This window comes from Triplophysa dalaica, chromosome 19 (assembly GCF_015846415.1).
Source record: "Triplophysa dalaica isolate WHDGS20190420 chromosome 19, ASM1584641v1, whole genome shotgun sequence".
Taxonomy (NCBI): Eukaryota; Metazoa; Chordata; class Actinopteri; order Cypriniformes; family Nemacheilidae; genus Triplophysa; species Triplophysa dalaica.
Genome location: NC_079560.1, coordinates 9,048,284 through 9,073,656, shown reverse-complemented (window position 1 = coordinate 9,073,656; position 25,373 = coordinate 9,048,284). Strand labels below are relative to the sequence as shown.

Here is a 25,373-nt window from a genome sequence, read left to right as displayed (position 1 = left end):
GTGCTTATGATCTTTTATCACGTTAGCTGTCAGGTCAGAGCGGATGGTTGGAATAGCGGCTTTCCAGAAATGGAACATGAATGATGTTTGTTTCATTTAAAGTGAAGGGCACAGAGTATCCTTTAAAATACGATTTATCATCCGTTTCTCTTATTCAAGTCATAAGCTGGGATGTTTTGGAATCAGTGCATGTTTATAGCATAACATCCCAAAATGACTTTTTTGACTCATCCTAATTTTTGGTTACAGTAACATATTAATATTGAAAATGAACCCGCTCAACCTTCCAGTAAGCTTGAATTTCGATTAAGCACTTATTGTAATGTTTTTTCTGTTTAACTGGCAAATCAGATATTGATCAAATATACAACTCGAATGTTAGTCACCTTGTATTAAAGTGTCTGCCAGATATAAAGTATCAATTTAATATGTATATAAATAACACATTTTTTAACTGAGACAAGTAACATGATAACATGATGCCACAAATGCTGTGGAGAGCTTTACTTTTATTGAAGAACACTCTTGTGAGAGAGAAACAGGGCAGATATCAGAATCATACTGCCGTCATAAACCACGCTCCGCTTTACCGAATCGTCTTTGCAGTCACATCGGGCCAGTGTTGAAAGCTTACTTAATTATGAAGAATCTGCCTCCAACACCTGTCAAAGTCAATAGGGCCAATTTCTTCCATGCGGGTCTGTGAATGATGAAGACATTTTCTCTGTCTAAATGGACACTGGAGAAACCATATGGTTCCATGACATTATCTTGAGGTAATTAATACCGCTTCTACAATGACATCTGGTGGCATTAATCTATCCGAGAACGCAGCATCTCACCGTGCCGAAACCCCGGTCGCCCGACACGAAAGTGAATTATCTGTAACTATTATTGGTGCGAAGTCTGGAAAGGTACCAGCTCCTCAATGAGAACTAATCTTGTCAGCGGTTTAACCGGCGGTTGATGTCGTCGCCATTCTTTTCCTTCAAAGCATCAGGTTAAGGCTTTTAAATGCAGCCGTCGTAATTCTCATTTTAAAAAGCCACCACTTGAGATGAAAACATGTTAAATCAAATAGTGCATTTAACACATCTCTCTATCGGGGTGTCGTGTATTTGTAAGGCAGACTCTCGGAGACCAATGACAGTTTGATATGAACACACAAAATGTTATTTTGTTTCTGCTTCGCTTTCTCTCTCTCTTTCTCGCCCGCATCGCATCTCACCGTCTCTCCTCCTGTTAGATCAATAAACAATTCATTGAAGCTCTTTGCTTTTCTTGTCAGAGGCACAGAGGCGTTTTGAATGCATTAGGGCTGCGCTCTGTGCTGTCACACGCTCTGTATTCCAGACCAAAGCTGTCAGTCGCAGTCCCTCCCCCCACCCAAAAAAAAGAAGCCTTGGGCTCTTCTAATGCCACATTATGCCTAGCCACTCTCCTGGATTACATGGATATGCAGTTCTCCTGTAGTCTGGGCTCATTAGGTGTCAGTGTGAGCGGGCGAGCGAGGGAGTGAGTGAGTGAGTGAGTGAATTCCCGGGCCAGAGAGAGGCTGCAGACATATCGCATCACACACACACACGGCCGCTGGAACAGCTTGTACCTGTTGACTTCCCAGCAGCCTTTAGCACTCTGTCATAAAAACAGTCATGTAACATCTCTTTATCTCTCTGTCTCGCTTCCCGAGTCTCTCTCCGTTTCTTTCTCAGAAAGAGATCAGACCAGACACTGCTGCCGGGTTTAAATTGTAGTCGTTTTTATTATGTTTCGTTTTAGACAGCACATGCAGTTACCCACTAGAATACATAGACACCCACCCCAGAAATATACATGCGTTCACATTCACGCAAAGTGTTTGTAACATTCAATTAATGGGAAAAACTGAATGACGGTGTATGTTTATACAATATTAATGTATTACATAAATTCAATTAATTTATATGATTAAATGTAATTAAATAAATATGAAATGCGTTAGAAATTAATACATTTAGGTAAAATGTATTATGCATAAAATTGTGTTATTTTGAATATTAACTTGATAATGTATAATTTAATTTGAAATTCATTAATTGAACCATATTTGTATGTTTAAAATAAACCTACCTAAATTTTAAAAAGGGAAAAATAGAACGGTCACATTCGTTTGCGTGAACACAATAGAAATGGTGCCAGATAGTGTAACTGCTGCCGTGTGAGAGGAGAAAGCCAGAGGAGAGATGGATGAAGCAGATGTGAGCCGGTTATTTCTCTCTCGTGCACATGCGAGCACTCTCCTCCCATCGGTTGTGTCTGTCTGTGTGCTAGCACAAGACCCCTTGTTGTTTGGTTTTCATTGAGCATCACGTTACCGTGGAAATGAATGGGTCAGAAAGCCTTTAGATGTCAAACTGCGTGCAGAATGGAGTAAAGAGCAACTCCTCAGTAATAAAGTCCCTATAATGCTCACATTTATACATTCCAATTATAATTAAGATGCAGTCCCCATGAAAATCATTACCCTGCTCATAGGGGTTTTCATGACTAATGTTCTCAGTACGCTGCGCTATACGCAGATATGCTTGCTTGCTAGCGCAGTAGGAAATGGTAAATTTCTCTTGATGGCCCCGTTTCACACTGAGCCAAAGTTCTTTGTTTTGCACATTATACTAATTGTGGGACTAAATATTTGGGCTTTCTTTGAGAGCGTGCACACACCCCCATGTATGTTAAAGGGGTGTATAGTTTTGGCACCAGTCTGACCATATTGTCACGCCCTCCTGAGCCCCAGCGTGCCCCCATTGTCCCCAGGCTCAGCAGGGCTGTCAGGGCCTCCTTGCCACTAAGCGCCCAGTGGCCCTACCCCCACCTGCCCTAAACAGCTGCTCCCCTGAACCCAACTCCTATTTACCCCCAATCCACTGTTAACTTCTCATATGAGCTTTACACATACCATACAGTATTAGTGTATACTGTATATGCACCACAGCACTTGTGTTCACACCACTCATTTTCTGTCTTGGTGTCCGGTCTATGTAACTCAGTTGTGATGAAGTTAATTTTATATTAATTGACTACACATATTTATGTATTACATTTACATACACCACTTGCTAAAATTCTTGATTCTGATTCGTCCAATTCTTTGATCACGTATGGTTTGAGAGATGGATGGAGTATAGATAGATGGAATTGTATGGATATGCATTATCTCACAGAAGTGAGTACACCCTTCATATTTTAGTAAATATGAAACCTTTTCATGTGACAACACTGAAGTAATGACAATTTGCTACAATGTAAAGTGGTGAGTGTACAACTTGTGTAAAAGTGTTAATTTGCTGTCACCTCAAAGTAACACACAGCCATTAATGTCTAATCTGCTGGCAACAAAAGTGAGTCCAAAAATTCCAAATTGGGCCCAATCTGTCAATATTTTGTGTGACCGCCATTATTTTCCACCACCACCTTAACCCTCTTGGGGATGGAGTTCATCAGAGCTTCACAGGTTGCCACTGGAGTTGTCTTCAACTCCCCCATGACGACATCACAGAGCTGGTGGATGTTAGAGTCCTTGCGCTCTTCCACCTTCATTTGAGGATGCCCCACAGATGCTCAATAGGGTTTAGGTCTGGAGACATGCTTGGCCAGTCCATCACCTTTACCCTCAGCATCTTTTGGGGTCGTAATCATGTTGGAATACTGCCCTGCGGTCCAGTCTCCCAAGGGAGGGAATCATGCTCTGCTTCAGTATGTCACAGTACATGTTGGCATTCATGGTTCCCTCAATGAACTACAGCTACAGCTCCCCAGTGAAATAAATTCATTTTGGTCTCATCACCACAGGATATCTTTCCAGTAATCCATGTCCGGATGTCTTCACTGAATGGTTTTGGTCATGCTGCAGTTCAGTTTCAGGGTCTTGCCAATCTTCTTATAACCAAGGACAGTGGTTCTCAACTCTGGCCCGCGAGATCCATTTTCCTGCCAAGTTTAGCCAAAACTCTGACATAAAACACCTAAACAAGCTAATCAGCGTATTTAGGAATAGATGCGTTCAATTTAATGCGATGGTGTGCAAATCTATCAGCATATGAGATGTAAGATCACCATAACGAATCAAGTGGAGATTTCTCGGAACGCATTTGCATCTTCTCGCGGTACTTTAATGTGATATGCCAAACAATCTGCGCAGCCCAACATTAAATTGAACGTGTCTGTTCCTGAAGTCACTGATTAGCCTCTTCAGGTGTTTTTTCAGAGTTGGGGCTAAACTCGACAGAAAAAGTGGATCTCGCGGGCCAGAGTTGAGAACCACTGGCCTAGGCCATCTTTATGTAGAGCAACAATTCGTTTTTCTGATCCTCAGAGAGTTCTTTGCCATGATGTGCCATGTTGAACTTCCAGTGACCACCAGTATGAGAGAGTGAGATCACCAAATTTAACACACCTGCTCCCCATTCACACCTGAGACCTTTCAACACTAACGAATCACATGACACCGGGGAGTGAGAATTTCTAATTGGGCCTAATTTGGACATATTCTCTTAGGGTTGTACTTGGTTTTGTTGCCAGCAGTTTAGACATGAATGGCTATGTGTTGAGTTATTTTGAGGGGACAGCAAATTTAAACTATAATTAAGCTGTACCACTCACCACTTTATATTGTAGCAAAGTTTAATTTCTTCAGTGTTGTCACATGAAAAGATAAAATAAAATATTTACAAAAATGTGAGGGGTGTACTCACTTCTGTGAGATACTGTAGATGTATATAGATATAGTCAATTCTTGCATGTTGTGCCCACTCAAACCATCAACATTACTACAACTTCATTAATGAACTACAGTGAAAAACGTCACATTAAATAAAATAGATAACCATCACGGTTTAACAGTGTAACAAGCAACAGTGTTCCAAGCGGTGATCCGGGACAGGTGTGTTGTGGTGGCAAGCTCTTCATTGAGCAACAGGTGACATCACACCTCGACACATCACCGACAGACAGAGCAGCAGGAGTTTGTTTTTCATCAACACTAGCGAATTGAAAAGCAAGCTAATTGAATTTGTTCTCAACAATTTAGAACGGCACGCACACCCGATATGGGCTTTCTCCACACACTTTCCCTGTGGAAAACGCTGTTGTGACATCTAACTCGCATTGTTTTAATCACAGCCCTGTTTTATTCGGAGTACAATTTCAAGTATTACGTTTGTACCGTATCACGTTTGTAAAAATCCAATGAAATCAAAATAAGAGATGTGTGGCTTTTAGTCCGTGTCTAAATGCATTAAAGCCTTGTGAATGTTATTGTACTAATAAAAGTTGACGACCCATTGATGACTCGTATTGCACTAAACGTTTTTCTGTTCATTCGCAATTACCATATAAAAAACATCTAACATGTAGCAAGTCATACTTCTATATGGAGGTGTTTTGTAGTGGTTTAACACAAGCGGGACACCCCCATCACCTAACAGGGGCAGCACAGCCGGCGTTAACTAACAGCCAATGCCTCTTCAGGGCCATTAACTTAACACTGCGATAGAGCCAAGAGACCCTTATAAATAGACACAGGAGTGGAGGTAAATTATGCCAAAAGTCTACAGGAGGCAGCAGCAGCCAAAGCAGTTCTCTATCCAGATGTCACTTTGTCCAACTCAATTTTGCACTGTAATAGAGGCGACTGGGTCAGCCACTTCTGTCTCTCTCTCTCTTTTTCTCTGCCTTACCCTTCAGTACCTCACAGAACAGTTTCTCTCAACCAGACCATTTACTTCTGACGCTCTTTACTTCACACTGAGGAACACTTAATTCCAGCTAACACCAATCACATGGACACTGAACTTCCCTTCACTGAACTGTCCCCCCTGCCCTTCTACTGTTCCCAAAATAGTTGGCTTTCTTCAATGAAAGGGTTCTCAACACCTGGGAGATCTGATATGTTAAAGGGTCATTTGTAAAACATGTTGAATAAAATCAGTGAGCTTGGCCGGATAGGAATGGGTAGTACAAGAGACTTGACAGCACAACAGATTTATTTGGTACGCTTTTCTGTTGATGATCCTGAGGCATTTTAAAGTTAAATTTAAAGTTTTGTTTGAGACCGTAAATGTGAATATCTGCTGAATTTTTATTTTGTCAACTTGTGGGACAACAATACAAATAAATGGCTCCAAAGCTTAAAGCCACAAAACTTCTGTTGAAATGACATGAAATCTGAAACCTTCATCCAAGTTTGGGAATTCGCAGTGCCATAATACCAAGCGTTATCCTCTCAAACAAACAAATACTGTCTGAAAGGAATGAAGCTGATAAATGTACAATACCTAACCATATACACAAATGTTTAGGCATGGGGTGAAAGGGCCATCTGTCCGGGGGTGCCCTATGTACATGCAGTGCCTACACTCTTAAAAGAAAGGTGCTTTAATTGGTTCTTTGATGCCATAGAAGAACCTTTTGGTTCCATAAATAAACTTTTAACATCTGAAGATTATAATAAAGTAAGAAAGAGATGGTTTGACTAAATGGTTCTTTGTGGAACCAAAAATATGGTTCTTCTATGGCATCGCTGTGAAGATTCTTTTACGCACCTTTATTTTTAAGAGTGAACAGGTAAGGATCTAGTATCAAAGAGCAAAAAAATGCCAGGAGCTTTGTTCGTAATGGAGGCAGGCATAGCCCCACATCACAGGGTCACCGATTGAGCGTTTCGAAGGGGGACACTAGTTAAAAGCAGGTTATCCTCATTAAACCTGTGTTTGCAGTAATGTGGGATTTTAAGAGCAATGACAAAACAACACTAGTGATGTGGCTTAGTCTTTCCATCTGCCGTATCCAGACCCTTGAGCTCTGTGGGTCAGAGTCCACCTAACCTCTTACATTCCACAGAGCCTTTCCTTACACCCCCTTCACCTCTTTCCTCCCGAAACCCTGTCTTTCATCTAAACCTACCCACCCCCAAAATTGTTTTTACATTTCATCTTAGCCTTTACCTTAACATGAATTCCTAGTTTCGTTTTACTGTGGGACATGCAGCAGACATTATAAACTAAAAGGTCCTGCTTTTTGTTCAACAAAAACCCCCCTTTTCATCGATTAAACAAGATGTATGTATTCATTAAAGATTGTGACAGTTGTAGCAAAGCTCAGAGCGAACGTGGAGGGAGACTGTCGGACAGAGAAAGCCAGAAGGAAGACTTGTCAGTATTTATTTGCATAGAAGCAGCAATTCAGCTGTAGCGTCTGAGATTTAAGAACAGGACTATTCGTTTCTCTCTCTCACCTCTTAACTCCTCCCCTCGTGCTGTCAATCGCTGCTTTTTTCCAGCAAATGCTGATTGATCGAGCTTTATGAACATGAGACTGGGGCTCCTCATAGATTTTTAAATTAGTGGCAGCTTTGCCCCAAAGATGTGTTATCGACTCATGAAATAGAAGCGAAGCTTAAAACACTCCCACTTTCCCCAGAGTTTTCTAGAGCCTGATAATTGAAAAAAGTGAGAAGTGTGAGTGTGTGTATGAGAGGGAAAGAGAAAAGAGAGCAAATGATTGCTCACTTTGTGTTTTCATCTCACTTAAGCACTCAGGTGTGTGATATTGTGTATTTTTTTAGGTTAGATTTCAATGATTTGCTACTATTTATTCAAGTTTACTTCTAGGCTTTTATATCTCAACCTCTTGTGGCACCAGATTATATGTGCATCTGAAAACTTTCAATACTGATTACTTTCTCATACTGATCCAGTGAGACGCTGTGTGTTTTCTTTATAATTTTTTAAACAATGTTAACATAACTCACAAAGGCTCTAACGATTGTGAATTCTGATAATTCGAATGGCTCCTCAGCTGTTACCCAAACACTCCCCGTCTGCCATTGGTTGGACAACCAGATAAAACATGCATGTAAAGTCCCAGTGGCATTAAAAATTAATTTATTGTTTATTGTAAATCGCTTACCAATATGGGTCATTCCCTTTTTAAATTCATGAGACCTCATAATCTTCTGTTAAAATGCACTTCCGTCCTGTAGTGACTTTCCATCTGAAATGATGCAAGTTAGACGGCTTGGGCGGGGCATCTGTTTTCTCCTTCCCTTCAACTGTCAGTCTGCTCCCAGTTCCATTTTAAAAAGCAACGGCTGTTTTTCATTCATCCAATCAAATCGCAGGAAAAACAAGCCACGCCCACACATTTTCTCATTCGAAATGCGTCAGAATACGGAAGTAAACACGATCGCAACTTCCGGTTCACGTGGACTTTAAACCTTTAATTAATAAAACGGTTTCAACATTAATATATACAAATACGGTAACATCCTTCTCTCTGTGTTTTTTCATAGGATCAGATATGGCCATCTTCTGTTTGCTGTGTGGGAAACGGTTCCAGACGCAGCCGGCTTTGCAGCAGCATATGGAGGTCCACGCAGGTGTGCGCAGCTACATCTGCAGCGAGTGCAACCGCACGTTTCCCAGCCACACCGCACTCAAGCGCCATCTCCGCTCACATACAGGTCTCAGATCAACTCTTTTTAAATGACTGGATATTTGTATATGTAGAGAGTATTTGACTGAACAAAAGTCTGTAAGGTATGTGAAATATAATCAATTCCAAGCAGCCTATAGATACAAAATATACAAACTTTTTTTCAGACTGCCAGCAACTCTGTCACGGTGTGTCGCTAGTCTCTTGGCGAGGTCATTAGAAGACGTTTCTTGCTTTAGTTACTCTAGTAACATTTATAAACATGCAGTTACTGACGAGAGACTGATGACATGAGCCGCACTGCTTTACTCCTATTGGTAGTTGCTCCCGAAAGTCACTCATCATTTGCATAAAGTTGAGCATATCTCAACTTTGTTGTGTTGGTAGACACGCCTACTTCCTGTCGCAAATGGTCACGGTACCATGCGTAGCCGGAAGTTAAAATGAATGACATCGCCTCGCTTTTTCTCTGGTTGTCGCAGGCGGTCTGAACGCGGCATATCGCGTATTTATACCACAAAACTCTCTCTTTGATTTGTGTCTTTAACGTCATGCATTTGTGCATAACCTGACAACATCACGCCCCAGGCCTTCATTTCTAAAATGCAGTCACACATTCTAATTTGATGCTTTGATGTTTAATGCACAAGCATTGAGCTGAATGTTCATTTGAGGTGTGCCATGCTACGTGCTCTGTAGGTTGTTTAAATCAGGATCTCGGTACAGTCTTTTGTGTTTGCTTTTTTCCACCTGTCATTTCATCAAACATCAGCACCTTCTGGGCGGAGGCGGATGGAATGAAGATAGCAGGCTGAAGTGACATGTCATTTAGCGAAAGGCCACAGCTCTGTGACGGCTTGTGACAGCACAGACATCGCCCTCTCCAGTCAAACTACCTCTGCCCCATCCCCATGCGGCCAGACGCGCGGCCGAGGCGACTAGGGGAACAGTCTCCATTACTGTCTGTGAATATGAGACGGTGGGAATAAATCCCATTTTCTACAGAAAGGCTTTTCCCCGCTCGTCTCTGACCTTAAATAACAGCCTGACGTGTCAGTGCTGCTTTAGTCTGCGACGGCAGGGATGAATATTTGAAGCGAAAGTAGGGAGATGAACAAAGCCCGGCTGTTTACAGGCCCGACCGGCCCTTACTGTACACGCTCGTCCACACCAGACCACACATCGAAGACGACGTGCCGCCGCTCCCGCCCGCATGCATAAATGTCAACGGCCTGCCTCGGTGCAGACACGGCGGAGGGAGAGAGAGGCTGTGATGAAGCGCCGCGTTATTTTGAACCAAATTCTCTGTAGGCGTATATTAAATTCCAATGAGTGCTAGCAAGCAACCGTTTAATGTGATGTGGGGGCTTTTGTCAAGGAGCTGAAAGGAAAGAAGTGCTATTGGCACTCGCAAAAACCAACGAAAATAAGTCTCGAGTTTTTTATGCAAGGGGACAAAAAAGAAAGATGTGCTGCTCGCAGTTAATTCTCCTTTGATCTTCTTAATCTTGTTCACACAGTTTTTAAATAGTGGAAAGAGATTCGGTGATGTTATAAACACGAATGTTCCGCTGAAAAAGAGTCCTCTACTTTGAGCTTTTGTTTTCTGTACAAAGTTGTTTTTGTAGGTTCACCAATAGTGGGCTCAGGGCCCTTGAGAAAAATTGACATCAAACTACCTTGGATAATTAAAAAAAATTTCTTAATATCTTTAGTGTCTATGACCACAGGATTATTTATCATTTTTCTTTGCATGTACTCTACATGTCAAACAGCAAAGATAATTATATTATACACAAACAGTGTCAATCAAAGACATCTGGGGGCTCCTAAGCAAACCTTTTGTTAAATTAAGATAAACATAACTGTAAACTACAAGAAATAAAAAATAAATCAATTAACACAGCTGTCAAAAAAAACACGCAATTAACAAAAATAAAACATGATAAATATAAGCAAATCAAGAAAGCTAAGCATATGAAAACACATCAGTAATTCTCTATATGTGACGCATAGTATCACAGGCAAACGAAATACAGTTTATTGTAGTGGTGTGCATTATACCTGAGGCTCACACGAAGACTGTACAGCTGGTTACGTGAATGCAAGTAATTCCATTTAAATACTATTGAATTTGAATGAAACGTATACTAATGTGTAGACTATGTAACTTTAGAAATTCATACGAACGTCCAAGGTCAAACCAATTTTATGCATGTGGATAAATACTGAAGTTGTAAATATGCCCTTGCATAATTTTGCAAAACTAAAGAAGACTTTTGAAAATTTTACAAAAACGAATGCCTTGGTTATTGTCCGCTACAAAGCTCCGTTCTAAAGCCATGGCCATATGTAAATACGCATCACACCACGCGCATGTCATCACCTGCCACATGATGATCTGGTAAACCGAGTAAAGTAATTGAATAACTTAAGCATTGAAAAGGAAAAGTCAAAATGATTCCTGTAAAGTTGAATCCGCGATTTATATATGATTCATAATAGAGTCTTGCTAACATGTGTTTTACATTCGGTACTCAAGGGGGCCCCCTGGTGGTGTAGAGGCCCTACCCAGCCTGCGTATAGGAAGGATCGGCTCTGTTCACAAACATGCAAGTATCTGTCATGAAGAGATCAAAGATTATAAACATCAATTTTAAACACGTTAAAAAGCTGCCGTAAGTTGTGCAACAAGAACAATTTTGACCTGAATTTTTACGAATTCATTTTAGACCCAAATGGCCCACACAGTCACCAACGTAAGCTTACATTTGATTTCAGTCGTACCTCAACCTAAATGCTGATGCAAATGCTGATGCAATTTACATTGACGCATGACTGAAATAAAATAGCATTTTAACCATTTCAGAGTGTGATTGCGCTCTCTGTGTCTATTCTTGAATGTACTTACACGTGTATTTTTACAGGCGCGCACAGTTTGAGCGAATGCTGGCATCCATTAGGGCTGATAATCATGGCAGCCCCCCCACCCCCAATCCCGCACGCTGGCGGCCGTGCCTAGTTAATATTCCGTTGTTGTTCTGCACTTGTGTTTTATTCGGAGCCTATTTTCCATCTGCAGCGGGTGTTTTGTGTTCGCAGCTGTGTTTGATAGCGCAGGCCAGCCGAGACCCTGGCAGTGATGGATCCTTGATTTACGCTGCTTAGAGCATAATGAACTCGGCCCCTGCCTTAACGTAACGTTAAGCCTCGGCCCTGCCAGGCAGCAGGCAGTGCCCGCAGACCCTGGCCAGGTACATCACTGCAGTCCCCCGGGGCGCGGGGACGCAGGTGGCAGCCCCCGAGCCTCACAAATGTCTTTTCGGCACTCTTTGTGCTTCAGCTACCACAGACTATATAGACAGACACAGAGCGAGACACACGCTCAGCGACAGCATCTTGATCTATCACCTTGTATCTTTACTGCCTCGGAGCTTAATGTATTCCAAACAAAGTAAAGCCACCGAACGCAATTTGATAAGCGATTGCATGCTGTTTATAGCAGAGATGCGTTGAATTTACATAACAGGTAGCTTTAAAATACCCAGCAAGAATTGCGATGTGCATTTGTGACTATAGGTGCAGTCACAGCTTAATTAAAGGCAAATAAAGATACAATATACTTTCACCAACAAGCCTGTAAATGTAAGTTGTTGCATGCATTCGTGATGATAAAATGTTTTTTCTTCTGTCGTGCAGATGTCTTTGGTTTTAATCGCAATTAAATTCAGGTGAATTTGGCGCCATTACTATTCTTGTCGCGTGCCGGAGAGCAGTCACTGAGTGTGATGGATTGGGATCGCTGCTGCAGAGGGGGGGGCATTTGGAGACAGGTTACATTTTTTACATCGGAAACGACTGATAACTTCATGCAGACAAATAAATACTGCCACTTGTATTGATTTGTGGAATGCGCATTTTTCAGTTTTGCTTTTGTCACCACACACTTTTTCCCCTCCATTACTGCCAAACCGATGGCCGAGCAGCCGTGTAAATGCGAAGCGTTTAGCCGCGTCTCCCCGCGAAACGTGCCTGAGGAAATTGACATTGTCTGGTAAAGGGAAGCAGCGAGTGTCTGAGCATGACAGTACATAACGAGAAATGCAATTTATTCCCAGGCACGGTGCCGCTCGGACAGCCAGATAATGAAACGCGTAGGTCATAGACGATGACTTAAACCCTCAGCACAGAAGTGAAACGCATTAAATATGGGGAACATTACACGCCTGGCGGAGTCTCGCATCTGTACAGGCAGAGGGTGATGTATGGTTAGATGATAGTGAGACACAGAAACGCAATTAGCGGGGAGAGCAGAAAAAAGAAACACCCCAGCATATCATAATATCACTGATCACTGACCTCTGAATATCCATTACAATGAAAGAAAACAGGAGGCTGTTGAAAAGAGGACCCATAACAAGCCACTGGTGATTGTTCTGAGAGATTGTAATTGCCCGATTTAAAATAAATATTATAGTCTGTTCGCTTTTCAAATGCACTTCTACTGCTTTATGAGAGAAGAGACTAATGCTTAAATCATTGACCCGAGTTTCTCTCTCAGTCGGTCTGATTCTGTCCGTCTGATTCTATCCGTCTGATTCTATCTGACTTTCTTATTTCTTCTGTCTGTCTGTGTCTGTCTGTCCGACACATGTCTCTCTCTCTGTCTGTCTGATTTTATCAGTCTTTCTGATATTTCGTCTGTCTGTCCATCTTTCTGTCTGTCTGACTTTCCCATTTCTTTTGTCTCTCTTTGTCTGTCTGTCTGTCTTTCTGTTCGGCTTCTTTCTTCCTTCCTTTCTGTCTGTCTTTTTGGTGTCATATTTTAGGACACTTCTAAGATACTTGATGTCATGTTTTTGTACGTTCATCTCATCACAATTGAAAGTCAAGTTTGTGCGTATTCAAATAATAAGCAACTGTAACTTAACAGATTTCTTGGTTCATTTTCCACCCCAATCACATACGAATCTGGTGTCTGTTCAGCAGGTGATCACCCATTTGAGTGCGAGTTCTGCGGCAGCTGCTTCAGAGACGAAAGCACGCTGAAGGGACACAAGCGCATCCACACCGGAGAGAAGCCCTATGAATGTAACGGCTGCGGCAAGAAGTTTAGCCTCAAACACCAGCTGGAGACCCACTACCGTGTCCATACAGGTACAGTCCACTTGTTAGTGTTCATCTAACCCAACAGCTGAGGTAAAATAGGCTACAACTTTAGATCAGATATTATTGTTGATGTGACATTCATCTTTACTGATTCAATGATCAGATTATGCAACTAATTGTACCGTGTTTCTTATCCCCTTGTCAGCGGAGCACCATCGTTCTGTATCTTTATCTTCTTGACTTGAGCAGATGCCATACATCTATTTATTCCCCTTAGGCATCAAACACAAGCATTCTTATATCAGACCCGTGCAAAGACCCCCTTCGCTCTTGTTTAGGTGATATCTGATTGATTCTTAGGTCTAAGCACTCGCTAACACCCTCACCAAAGGGCGGGCCATTTCCAGTGCTGTCAGCTCGCTCTTTGACAAGGGGATTAGTAGCGTACTGTAGAGACCAGGTCTCCAAGACGCAGATATTGGCCACCAGAGCTTCCCCTCCTCTCTGCCACTCAAAAAAACGATGCTGTTAAGCCGCGCTATCAAGAAAGCACGTTAAATAATTGGCTTTTTTGGGTGGGATGGGGGAGGGCAGGGCCTCGACGACCACCGCATAGCTCGTGAGATAACAAGAACACCAACAAGCCCGCAGTCAGGCCACCGCGCGCAAAAGGGAGGCGCTTGATGTAGCATCAACATTGGCAGGCCCAGCTTTGTCGATGGCTAATCAATAACTAAGCTCCATTTGCAATTCATTATTGCCTGGTTATCTGAGGTTGCCCTGTTTACAGTGCAGTTAAAGTACACTGACCACACGTGTGTCTACAACAGCAGTCTCGACGTTTTAATGACCCTCTCATTACGGCCTTTGCATAAGCAAACGCAGACGGTCGTGACATTGGTCGAGCCAAGGAGGTCAAGGTTTCTCTAGTTCTCCATTAAACAAATAGAAGACCTGAGCAAACAATGCAGGCACTTTGTATTCCCAGGATCCCTTTAGCCTACATGAGCGTTGTTCAATCCTTAACTTATCAATGCTTTTCCCTAGTGACATTTGTAAAGGTCAACATTTAGATGACTTAGTTTCAGCAATCAGACCAAATGTGCTGTGCTTTTCGTTGCAGTATCTTTAAGATTTTTTTCCCTTAAGAACTTGACAGGATAAACATGGTGTTTGCGTTAAATTGCTATTTGGTTTAAAAAAAAGTGTAGCGGACAGATTTAACATTTAATACTGATACATATGATTTGTAGATATGATAAATCTGTCATATAGTTGTCATAAAGTTTTTCTGTGTTTACGTACAAGAAGTTCTGTGATCTGCAAATCATGGCTACATGTTGTGAATGCAGAGAAATATATAATACTTCATCGGACGTGTTTGACTTTCGGTCCGTGTTTGGTTATCGGTCTTGCTAGTGGCTGGAAAATATAACAATTTATAATATATTTAATTTAGATTCATTAAAACATTTTTTAATACATTTTAATTGTATTGTATTAAATTTAAACTACTCAACAGTTATTAATTCTTTACAGCGATGTACCGGTAGTCAAGTTTTGGCCACTTAATGTTTGTTCATGTTGTTGCCTCTAAAACCTTCTATACTTTCATGTTTCTTGATAATCTGTCCAGAGTTGTTTTTGGCTTGTATTTGATCAATGCTTGACAGTTGCATTCATTTTCAAACTAAAATAGCCCACCACTAAGTCTCTGATATTCTTGCCCTTAGATATGGCAGGGCCTCTCTATCAATATAAATCAACAGGATTTATTTGTCCAGCAGGCTATAAATCTAAAGTGCAATTGCTCTGAAAAGTAATAGCCCACCTTTACTCAGCGAGCTGCTGTGCGGGAGGTGTTTCGCAAAAACTTTTATTACTTCAGATTAGAGATTTAAAATCTTTAACCCCTGCTTGTCTTGTCGGTAATAATTAGTTATCTCGGCATGTGGGTAGTTGACATTCAAATACAAGCAAAACAGCATTTTGATCATTAGTTTGTAATTAATACGCCTGCTGCTTTTATGACCTCATTCATATTAATTAAGAGGCTGCGTTGGAAATGTGTATTTTGAAAAATTCATTTTCGCACCGCAGGACTACTTACAATGAATCAGTGAGGGTAAAAAGATGTTTAAAAGTGAGAATAATCCTAACCAGTAATGTCACATTTAAGCCAAAATCTTCATACTTCCAACTACATTTAAAGGTGCTGTATGTACTTTTTGGAGGAGCTATTGACAGAAATGCAATATTATATACATTCAGAGGTGTATGAGGACCTTACATAATGAAGCATTATGTTTTATTACCTTAGAATGTTTCTTAGATATTTCTATCTACATACACCAACTTTCATTGCTGTTCCGTTCTTTATATGGATTCAGCTACTTGTTTTCCACAGTTTCTAATATGAGAATTCCTGTCTGTAACCAGACATGACAGCGAAACCATCGGAGTACACAAAGTCATTGATGTAGCCTGATTTTTTTCCTCTCTTCTCTCCAGGTGAAAAGCCGTTTGAGTGTAAGCTGTGCCACCAGCGCTCCAGGGATTACTCTGCCATGATCAAACACCTGCGCACCCATAACGGAGCCTCGCCGTATCAGTGCACCATCTGCCTGGAATACTGCCCCAGCCTCTCCGCCATGCAGAAGCACATGAAGGGCCACAAGCCAGAAGACATCCCTCCAGACTGGAGGATAGAGAAGACTTACCTGTACCTCTGCTACGTCTGAAAGGGGAGCGGGGAGCCGAATGGGGGATTGGGGCGGTGGCGTTGAGTGGGAGGGTGGGATGGGGGTAACGCCTGCCTGGACGGCAGGAAGTGTGGAAACACAGTCAGTTTGTCACTGAAGAGGAAATGCACAGAGAAAGCAAAGGGGCACATTGGTCGGAAAGCCTGGATCGGGCAGAATGAGAAAGGACAAAAGCAAAGACAGAACGTGAAAAAAATCTTACACTGTCAGTATCGCATTCTCGTGAATCATTTTGATGTTTGCTGTACTCAGCATTGTGTTATAAATGTTTGTCTGTTCACACCATGGATCATATGGGAAGCCGGCATACCACGCCAGGCATCGTTTGTTGTCCAGGACAATGAAATATTGTAATGTCTTATATCAGTCATACTTTAGCTTCGACTGAGAGCGCCTCTTTGAGAGGGCGCCCTCTCCTGGTGCACCGTAGTACAATACCATCTCTTCCACCATATCATCTCCTTGTTTTTCTGATCAGACTGATCACAGCAGAGGAGATGATGCCCAAAAGCACTTAGGTCTGTCAGCATTAATGCGCCGGTCAGGTTCAGCAAAGCCAATACAAACAGTCACGTACATCACAGACATTACAGCGAACTGGGACATAAGCTTAGCGCATGTTGATGATGCCCAGCTAAACATTCAGTGGGTAGATCCCTCCCATATGATTCACGTTCATTAAGGGCTTATTGGTTTAACCAGCGTACAAATCAGCTAGCTCTCAAAACTCTGCTCATCAATGTCATTTTACTTTTTTGCTGTTCTCATAATCTCCGGAGTAGTCTCACAGCTTTATACCGCGTATTACAAACGAAATTCACGATGACAGTTTTTGTTTGATGTTTTTATTCTTGACATTTTTCGAGCGCCACGTCTCAATTTTATATAGCGCGTTATGCACACGGTTTATGTTCTTCATAACATAAACTAAACTTTTTCTGTTTGTCTCAGTCTGTTTTTCGTCACTTCTCATGTTTCGTAAGTTCACGACCGGTCTGAAAATCAATTCACCGCAATGTAATCACAACAGTGGACGTTTGAAATGAATAACTCGGCAATACATACAGAACATCCATTACTGGATACTAGACATCTAATCAACAATTGATGCTGTTGTTATAGAGACCAAAATGATGACTAAAGCTGCTTATGTCAGTGGCTTGGAGACAGAACAGCAGTGTGACATGCGGGGCTTGTTCGCACATATCCGAGGGATCGATAACGGAGTTTTCGAATGTTATGAAACGCGTCCTGAACATTTGGTCCTCTGCTTTTGTCTGTGTTTCCTATTACAGCTTGATTTACTTCAGCACATCGTACTTGAATTACCTCGTTTTTTGTGACCTCATGTGCTAGCGTTTAAATTTTTCCTTTGTTTCTTAGTTCTTGTATGTTTGATTGTTCCCTTGCTGTTTGTCTTTCTGCCATGTCGAGCAGGGGAGATGCGAAAAGCAGCGTGTGCTTAAGTACTTAAGAAATTAAGTGCCACGGTTAAGAGAGATTGTTTGTCTTTCATTAACTTTGTATTATTTTCTTGTTTTGCATTAATCTTACCAAACTTGGTATTATTTTTGTTATTATTTACTAACCCTGCTTGTTAAAGAGCTCTTGGGTTCGGTCATTTTCGTAAGCTACCTCTAAGTTGCGTTTAGTTTGGATGTTTCTCGTTGGCAAAAGCACATTTTTGCGTTCGCGTTTCACGTCATCTCATGCATAGAAGTGTTGTACGTTCGAATTGGTAAGCAAAAAATATGAAAGGGTGAGATTTACTGGAACTGGTAATAGGAAAAGTGGTGATAAAGGCATAACCTTCCCTATGAGAACCCCCCCAGCCCTGTAAACCTTACCTTAAGAGCAGAAAAGAGATTTTTGAAGCCTTAAGTTCGGGGTCAGAGTTGATCTGGGAGGTGCGTATGGAACAAGTGAAGTGTAGTACTTTAAAAAAAAAGAAACTTGAAAATATGTGAATAGAATTGTAGTTTTGTAATGTGAAAAAAGAAGGTTCACTATGTTTGAACCGCAAAGAATAGGTCATATGCAGCAGTGCATTGTGCGTTGGACAATTGGGACTGCAAGTGGTAATCAGAGACGAAAGGAAGAAAAAAATTAAATCCTGTCAGTTGACATGTTTCTTTGTATGAGTGTAGTCCTGAGCAAGAGCCAACAGAGGCCATTTGATATATAAAATTGTGATATTTTTGTATTAAGTGTCAGTCTTTTTCCATTGGTTGAGGTTGCAGCGGGGCAAAACTTTGTAGTTCTTTTTTTATATCATTATTCTCTCGTTTGAATTGTTCGCCTTGCTCCTCTTTGGTAATGTTGGACCGTGTGTGATCCTATAGTGATAAATGTTGCTTTCTGGATGTCAATACATTGCAGGTGAAGGACTAAATCAGCCACATTCTCCTTTGTGATAATAACAACAAAAAAATGATGTGATGCCAATGATCAATTACATTGCACACAATATCTCAAACAATCACGTTGCCAACTTTGTTTTTTACTTGAAGTGACTAAAAAAAGAAGGGATGGTGAAGACGCATCACAAGAAATGTAACTGTTGTGTCTTGCCGTTGTTTTCTGGAAAACACTGTGAGTTTGGGGATCTTTCGCCCCCCTGTGAGAATTAAAAACAAGTAGCTCCATGAATAAGGCAGAAATATATATTTTGTTCTGTAAATGGATAATGTAAACTGATGTTAAATGGTATAAACAGAGTTTGCAATATGTGGCAATACGAGAAATTAAGTCACATACCGGTGTCACTGTTCTCTAAATTGTTTTCGTTTTACTTTTTTTATTTTTAGCGTGTTTTCACGTAGCGTATGTTTGAGAGTGCGTGTGTGTACGTGAGAGATGCACATTAGTGTCAAATGTACTAATTTTGCGAGTCGTGTTCTATTGCCACTTTTCTCTCATGGTGATAAAAAAATATTGGCATTGATATAGTTCTTCCCTCAATGTTCTTATGATGTTTCTGTAATATCTTTGTGCCTAAATGAAATTGTTCAACAAATTGTCCACATATATCCGCTTAGTTTCTGTACTTTCAAAATAAAGTTATTGGTGTCTTCAGGGCTCCAGGGGTGTTATGATGATGTCACGATGATGTCAGATTGGAATAGCGTGTCCTTACTTCAAGTTCTCCTACAAGGGGACTAGTCCATTTGAAGTAAATAGTAATTAGCAATTTTTTATAATTATCATTTGGTCTGTTTTCAGTGTTTCCACTGGCAGTCGATCAAATGCTGTGATCTTGTAGTGTTTTATACACGGTTCAAAAAGAAAAGTTTGGTAAACAAGCTTAACATTCCACAAATTGGAATATGTCTGTTTTTTTACAATGAATCTCCTGCTTTGAGGGAAAAAATCTTTGTTTGAGAATAAAACTTTCTTTGACTCCACTTTCTCGTTTTTCCAATCAGCAACAGGTTTGCTGAATAAACGTTTCGACAACATCCCTGTAACATTCTGTGGGTTGTCGATGCAATTTTACTGCCCCTACTTAACATGTTTATTTGTTGGTTAAAGTACTTATTTTAAAGAAAAACAGTAAGCCAAGTGTCATCATTGCATCCCTGGGGTTGGCTCACTGTGTTCCAGTGGTGTTCTAGAAAGAGTAGCCATTTCATGCTGTGTTGCCATGCATGTGCCATTGAGGTCGAAACTAAACTGTTTGAGTAACAAAGCACCAAGACATTGTCTTTACTTTATATATTAGCACTGAGGACCAATTGCCCTGTCGGACCAAGCATAACAAAGCTTTTTATGTAACAAAGCAGTTTTTCCTCTCTCTCTCTCTCTCTCTCTCTCTATCTCTCTTCCCTCTCTGCCCCCTCTATCTTCCCTCATTTCTTTCTGTAAACTCTTCTTTATCTCCCTCTTCCCTGGCTTGCCTGTTTTTTTTTAAGTGCCAGTCCAGTTGCTCTTTAAGTTTTGTTTCTGGGGTTTTTGTTTATGTTGTTGTTGTTATTTGAATTGTAGTTACGTCTACCTCAGCACCTAATCTTAGCCTAATCTTAGAAGGTGCCCAATTATTATTATATTTTTGTTTTGTTTTCTGTTGTCAAATGTACAAATGTTAATTTGCATTAGAGCTTTGCGACGGTCCTTTTGTCTTTTCCAGCAACTTGCTATTTTTTGTAGCACTACGTTCTGGGTGTCGTGCTGCAGATATTGGCATCAGTTTCCTGATGGAGTAGTCTTTATTTTGGTGTAGGATCAGACACATCTCTTTGTAACATTTCAGTGTTCTCTGATGGAGTGTGGAAAAAAAATAAAGAATTTAAAGAGACTGAATGCAGCAGGTTTCTTCTCAGTGTTGTCACTAAGTACATTTTGTGCCTTTAATAGTGAAAAATATTTTTTACATTCTACTAACAGTAGTTGTTTTGTAGTGTTTTTTTTTTGTTTGTTTTTTTATTTATGAGTCTTAAAATAATGTTCAGTTGTATTCCTTAAATCTGCAGTTAGAACAAAAATAAAAAATGGACATAAGCTTGTCTGCCTTTTTCATGTTTTCACTCATATACTGTAGTATATATATATATAGATAATGGATGTTTTACATGGAATACAAGGACTTAATGTAAGAGTTTACCCAAAACTCTTTGGTCTTTGGAAACCTGTATGGTATTTTTTGTGGAACACAATAGTTATGCATAACAGAAAATGTAAAAATGCTCTTTTCCATGCAATGTACCAGATTAGTTGCTGCAGATATCAAGCAAGGTTGTGATGACCTCAGAATACTTTGCAAGACGTAAACAAGAAGCACTTCTATTACGTTTTAGTTATGAATTCCCATTAGATTTTATTGTTATTTCACAAAAGTCTTAAAGAAGTTTGTTCTTTTCAATTGAGTCCCAAATGTTTTCTTGGTTGTATTTTCTTCTAACATTTGTTTAAAGTAAAACGGTGTTGTTTACTTCTTGCAAAAAGGTCTATACTTGTATTCCAGAGAACAAAATAAACCTTATACAGGCTTGGAATTAGGTTGACAAAATGATGTAACTTTTCATATTGTACCTCTCGGTTATAATGTTCTTTGTGATGCTATTCATTTCCGTTGTTCCTTACTGGCATCCCGGAGCTTGTAAAATGAACTTCATTGAGATAAAGGTGAGATGAAGCAGATTTCCATCATAATATTCATATTTTTTATAACTAAGTGGATTCAGCTTTATTTTACTCTTTGTTGTTTAAAACAACTCCTAATACAACGTAGAAAAAGCTTCTGAATATAACATAATTGTCAGTGCATCAAACTTGAATGAAGTCCAGTTTACCATATCTGCTGCTGAGATGTGACCCGAGATGTTCCCATATCGAATGATACAGTTTAACAGAGTTAGGGAGAAATAAAGAACAAGGCGTTGAGATTGAACTCGATGCAATTGCATTAGCCTATAAATTCTTAAGGCAGCAAAGTAGAGTCACTCAGGTAGAGTATCATTAATAAGAACAGGTTCTGTGCCTTTAACTGCCTGCTCTCATTACCATTCAGAGGGAAATAGACTGAAACAAAAGCAGTCTCTGCTTCTCTTTTATTCTGGTGGGAGACGAGCTAAGAATACAAACCTCGGTGCTTGTATGCTTTCCTCTATCTGCCTGTGTTCATTACATAGGGCTCTGTGTTAATACCAGGAACCATCTGAGCAAATAATGGCAATTCGCTGCTATGCTAATGCTCCCTCTGGTATTCTATCTGTCTAACGCTCTGTGTGTGTGTTTGAGTTATGATCCTGTTGAGTTATTGTAAACATCTGCCTGTGTTAGCAGGGTAGACACAGTGAAAGCTCCGCATTACTGCTGCCATCTTGCAGGAGTTGCATGATTTGTAGGTGTTTCTTGGCGATGTTCATATTAACACAGTGTTTCTTGGCCAGGGGTCACCAGGGGGCCTCGTGATGCCTTGAAATTGTTTAAAACATGCATTAAATTGAATAATAGATCGGAGCAATGAAAAATCAAGGCGTTTCTCAGTGTTTATAGCAAATTATTATGCCAAGCGCTACAAGAATATTTTATTATGTAGAATTTATAAGAGGGGAGTCTTCAAATAATGTTGTGATATATTAAAAACATAAACACACCTTTATGCAATGTCAAGGAAAGAACATTTATTCATTTATTGAATATACAGTATTTCATACAACACAAATTTAGTAGCCTATGTGTGTATTACATAGGATAAAAGAAAAGACCAATAGAGAGAGAAAGTACATCAGTCATGATGGTACATTGTTTTTCATTTTTTAAAGTACATATTTGTAGTTACACCAAGCTCTAGAATATCTATGACCAAATATTTTGGAGACAACGGAGATCTTAAAGTAAAGTCGTTGATATCAAGTCCAAATAAAACTATAAAAAAACAATTATTCCTTAATTTCGCATGATTCTGTAATTCAAATGTTAGTACATGATTAACTTTGAATTACAAGTTTTTCTTTCAGTAATGAAATGCTGATTTCTTCAAGGCTTCTGACTATCATGTGCTTCATATATAGAACACAATGCTACCACCGTGCACTCAGCTAATGAGTCTTTTAATTAGTTCTCTCTCTTAAAATGAAACAGATTTTTTTTAAATGATCGTTGAGAAAGACAGCAGGGTCCAAATTGTATATTCGCTTTGCTAGGCCTTAGGAAGATAAGCATCATTAGGGGTGCCAACACAGGCATATTCGTGAAGGTCATGTGACCTAAGGCATGGGGTGCGGATAGGTTTGGGAAGCCGGGGGTGGGTTGGGGTGCATGAATGTGGCCCTCCTGAATAGCTTTTGTGCGGGTGAGCAAGGGGTCCCATCTTTGGTTGCTCTTTGACCCAGATATGATTTAATGCACAAGGAGAGTTAGAGGTCTGAATGGTGGATCTGGTCTTGTCCAAATCCTTTCGATTGTCAGCTAAACCCGCCTGCAGGCCCATACGCAACCAGCAAAAAACCTCCAACAGATGATTTTGCAGACAAGTAACGGCCTCTTGAAGACATTTGTTATGATTTGGGACACGGGCATGGCTTGCCATCATTGTGTTCTTTGTTGATAATAAGAGATAATGAGAGATACCAGTGAAAATGAATCTCTGGTATTTTATGATGTCTACAGCCAAGTCTGTGTAATGACAGCCATGTATTACATGGCTTTAGAAGCCCTCTGCTGGTCAAAGTGGAGCGCAAACATCAAGGGTCTGTACTTGTATCCCTACTTCACATTTATTTAATAATGTTAGCATTGATTACTTCAAAAAGAAAAAGAAACAGCGTACAAATCAAATGTTTACCTTAAAGAAACAGTTCACCCACAAATGAAAATCATTTACTCACCTTCGGGTTGTTTCAAATTGGTTTTAATTTCTTTGTTCTGTCGAAAAAGATATTTGGAAAAATGTTAGACATTTTCAGTTCTGGGACATCATTCACAACCATAGTGGGAAAATATATTATATTATAAATTATAAATATTTATAGATATTTAGAAGAATTTAGGAAAACACCAATTTTTACCAATGTATTTTTTCCTACTATGGTAGTCGATGATGTCGCAGAAGTGAAAATTGACAACATTCTTTCGAAAAACTTTCTTTTGTGTTCATCAGAACAAAGTAATTTATACAGGTAAATATGTCAATCGGGTGAGTAAATGATGACAGAATTTTCAATTTTGGAGACGAACTGTTCCTTTAAGAGTGTCGCATTTGTAAAGGTCCAAAAGTCTGAGACCATGCAGAAAATGTGGAATTTAAAATCTAATTTAAACCTGGAAATAACGTTCTCGGATCTCATGCTGGGGATAAAATGGATCATCAGGTTTTGCGCAAACATGCCAGCATGAGTGCATGCTGTCATTCAGCAAGTTGGACTTACCAAAACTACAAAATTCTTAAATTCATAGGATAATTTAGGTTAAAAATATACAATCACAAAAAATTATGAAGAATATTACAAAGAAATTATAACGATACAAAACAGCATTTTCTTGTTTTCAGACTTTTGGCCTCTTCTGTAGGTCAGAGGTTTCATGAAAAATGTAATATTACGAGGATACAGAATATATGATATAACAAATTCATAACTAACTGAAAGATACCCCCAATATATGTCCTCTGGAAACACAGCACTGTTGCAGGCACAGAGCCGGCATGCCGACAGGCAGGAGAGATGTAGTTGCATTGATTTTATTGGGATCAATGCTCCCATTTACTGTCTAACTGATTTTTTTTCTTTAATTATGTAGGGTGTCGATGGCATTTATCCAATCACCCCAGGCCTGCTGAGTGCATTCCCAGTGAGGTGAAAATCTTTACAATTAGTACATTTAGTGTCAGTCCACAGGCAGTGAATAATAGTCAACAGCCCTCTGGGCTAGAAAAGAGGGAAAACAATATAGACATAGACAACTGTGTCCTGATCACACAACATGTCAAGATGTATAAATACACACACATTACTGCAGACTTTAATCAAAGCGCAGATTTCAATAGCAGGATATTAAAAGATATAGGGATGACAGAAAAACTGTGGCACAAGTTATACATTTCAAACAATTACATGTAGTGAACTAAAAGTGCAAGTAAACATGTTTTACAGTATGTTTGAGCCCAATGTGATTAATCTAATGCAGAAAAATGGGTCAACATTAGACTGAAAGGCTCAAAGCTCCAGGCACAATATACTCATGAAAGTTTCAAAGATGAGTTTCTTATACAACACTGAGTTCCAGTCCACTAATTTGATTGGATAAGTGATATCCTCCAAGTCTCTCATCATTTCTCAAGATATTTTGAAGAAGATTAACCAAAAACACTGACCCTTGTGTGGACACAAAATATCATATTTTGTGTTGAACAGAAGAAATAGTCGCATACAGGTTTTGAACAACATGAGGATGAATAAACGATGACAGAATTTTAATTTTTTGGGCGAACTTTCCTTTTAATATCAGCACTGTGATTAACCATGACCTCATTGCCAAATCCCATCTGTGCGATATTGAGCACTTCAGCGTTTTTGCTCGTGTGATATTGCTTAA

At 40.0% G+C, this 25,373-nt stretch overlaps 1 protein-coding gene across 2 annotated transcripts in view; it reads left to right on the top strand.

Annotated features, from left to right (window-relative positions):
• Positions 1-16,351, top strand: part of zbtb16a (zinc finger and BTB domain containing 16a) — a 91,748-nt gene extending 75,397 nt beyond the window's left edge. The window contains exons 5-7 of one of the 2 annotated variants that reach the window (XM_056732013.1): positions 8,327-8,497; positions 13,459-13,626; positions 16,090-16,351. In XM_056732013.1, the coding sequence (XP_056587991.1) occupies positions 8,327-8,497; positions 13,459-13,626; positions 16,090-16,319 (569 nt within the window). In that variant the 3' untranslated portion in view covers positions 16,320-16,351. Of the gene's footprint in view, positions 1-8,326; positions 8,498-13,455; positions 13,627-16,089 lie in introns of both variants that reach the window. The other variant, XM_056732012.1, reaches the window with a different exon arrangement.
• Positions 16,352-25,373: the final 9,022 nt, after the last annotated feature.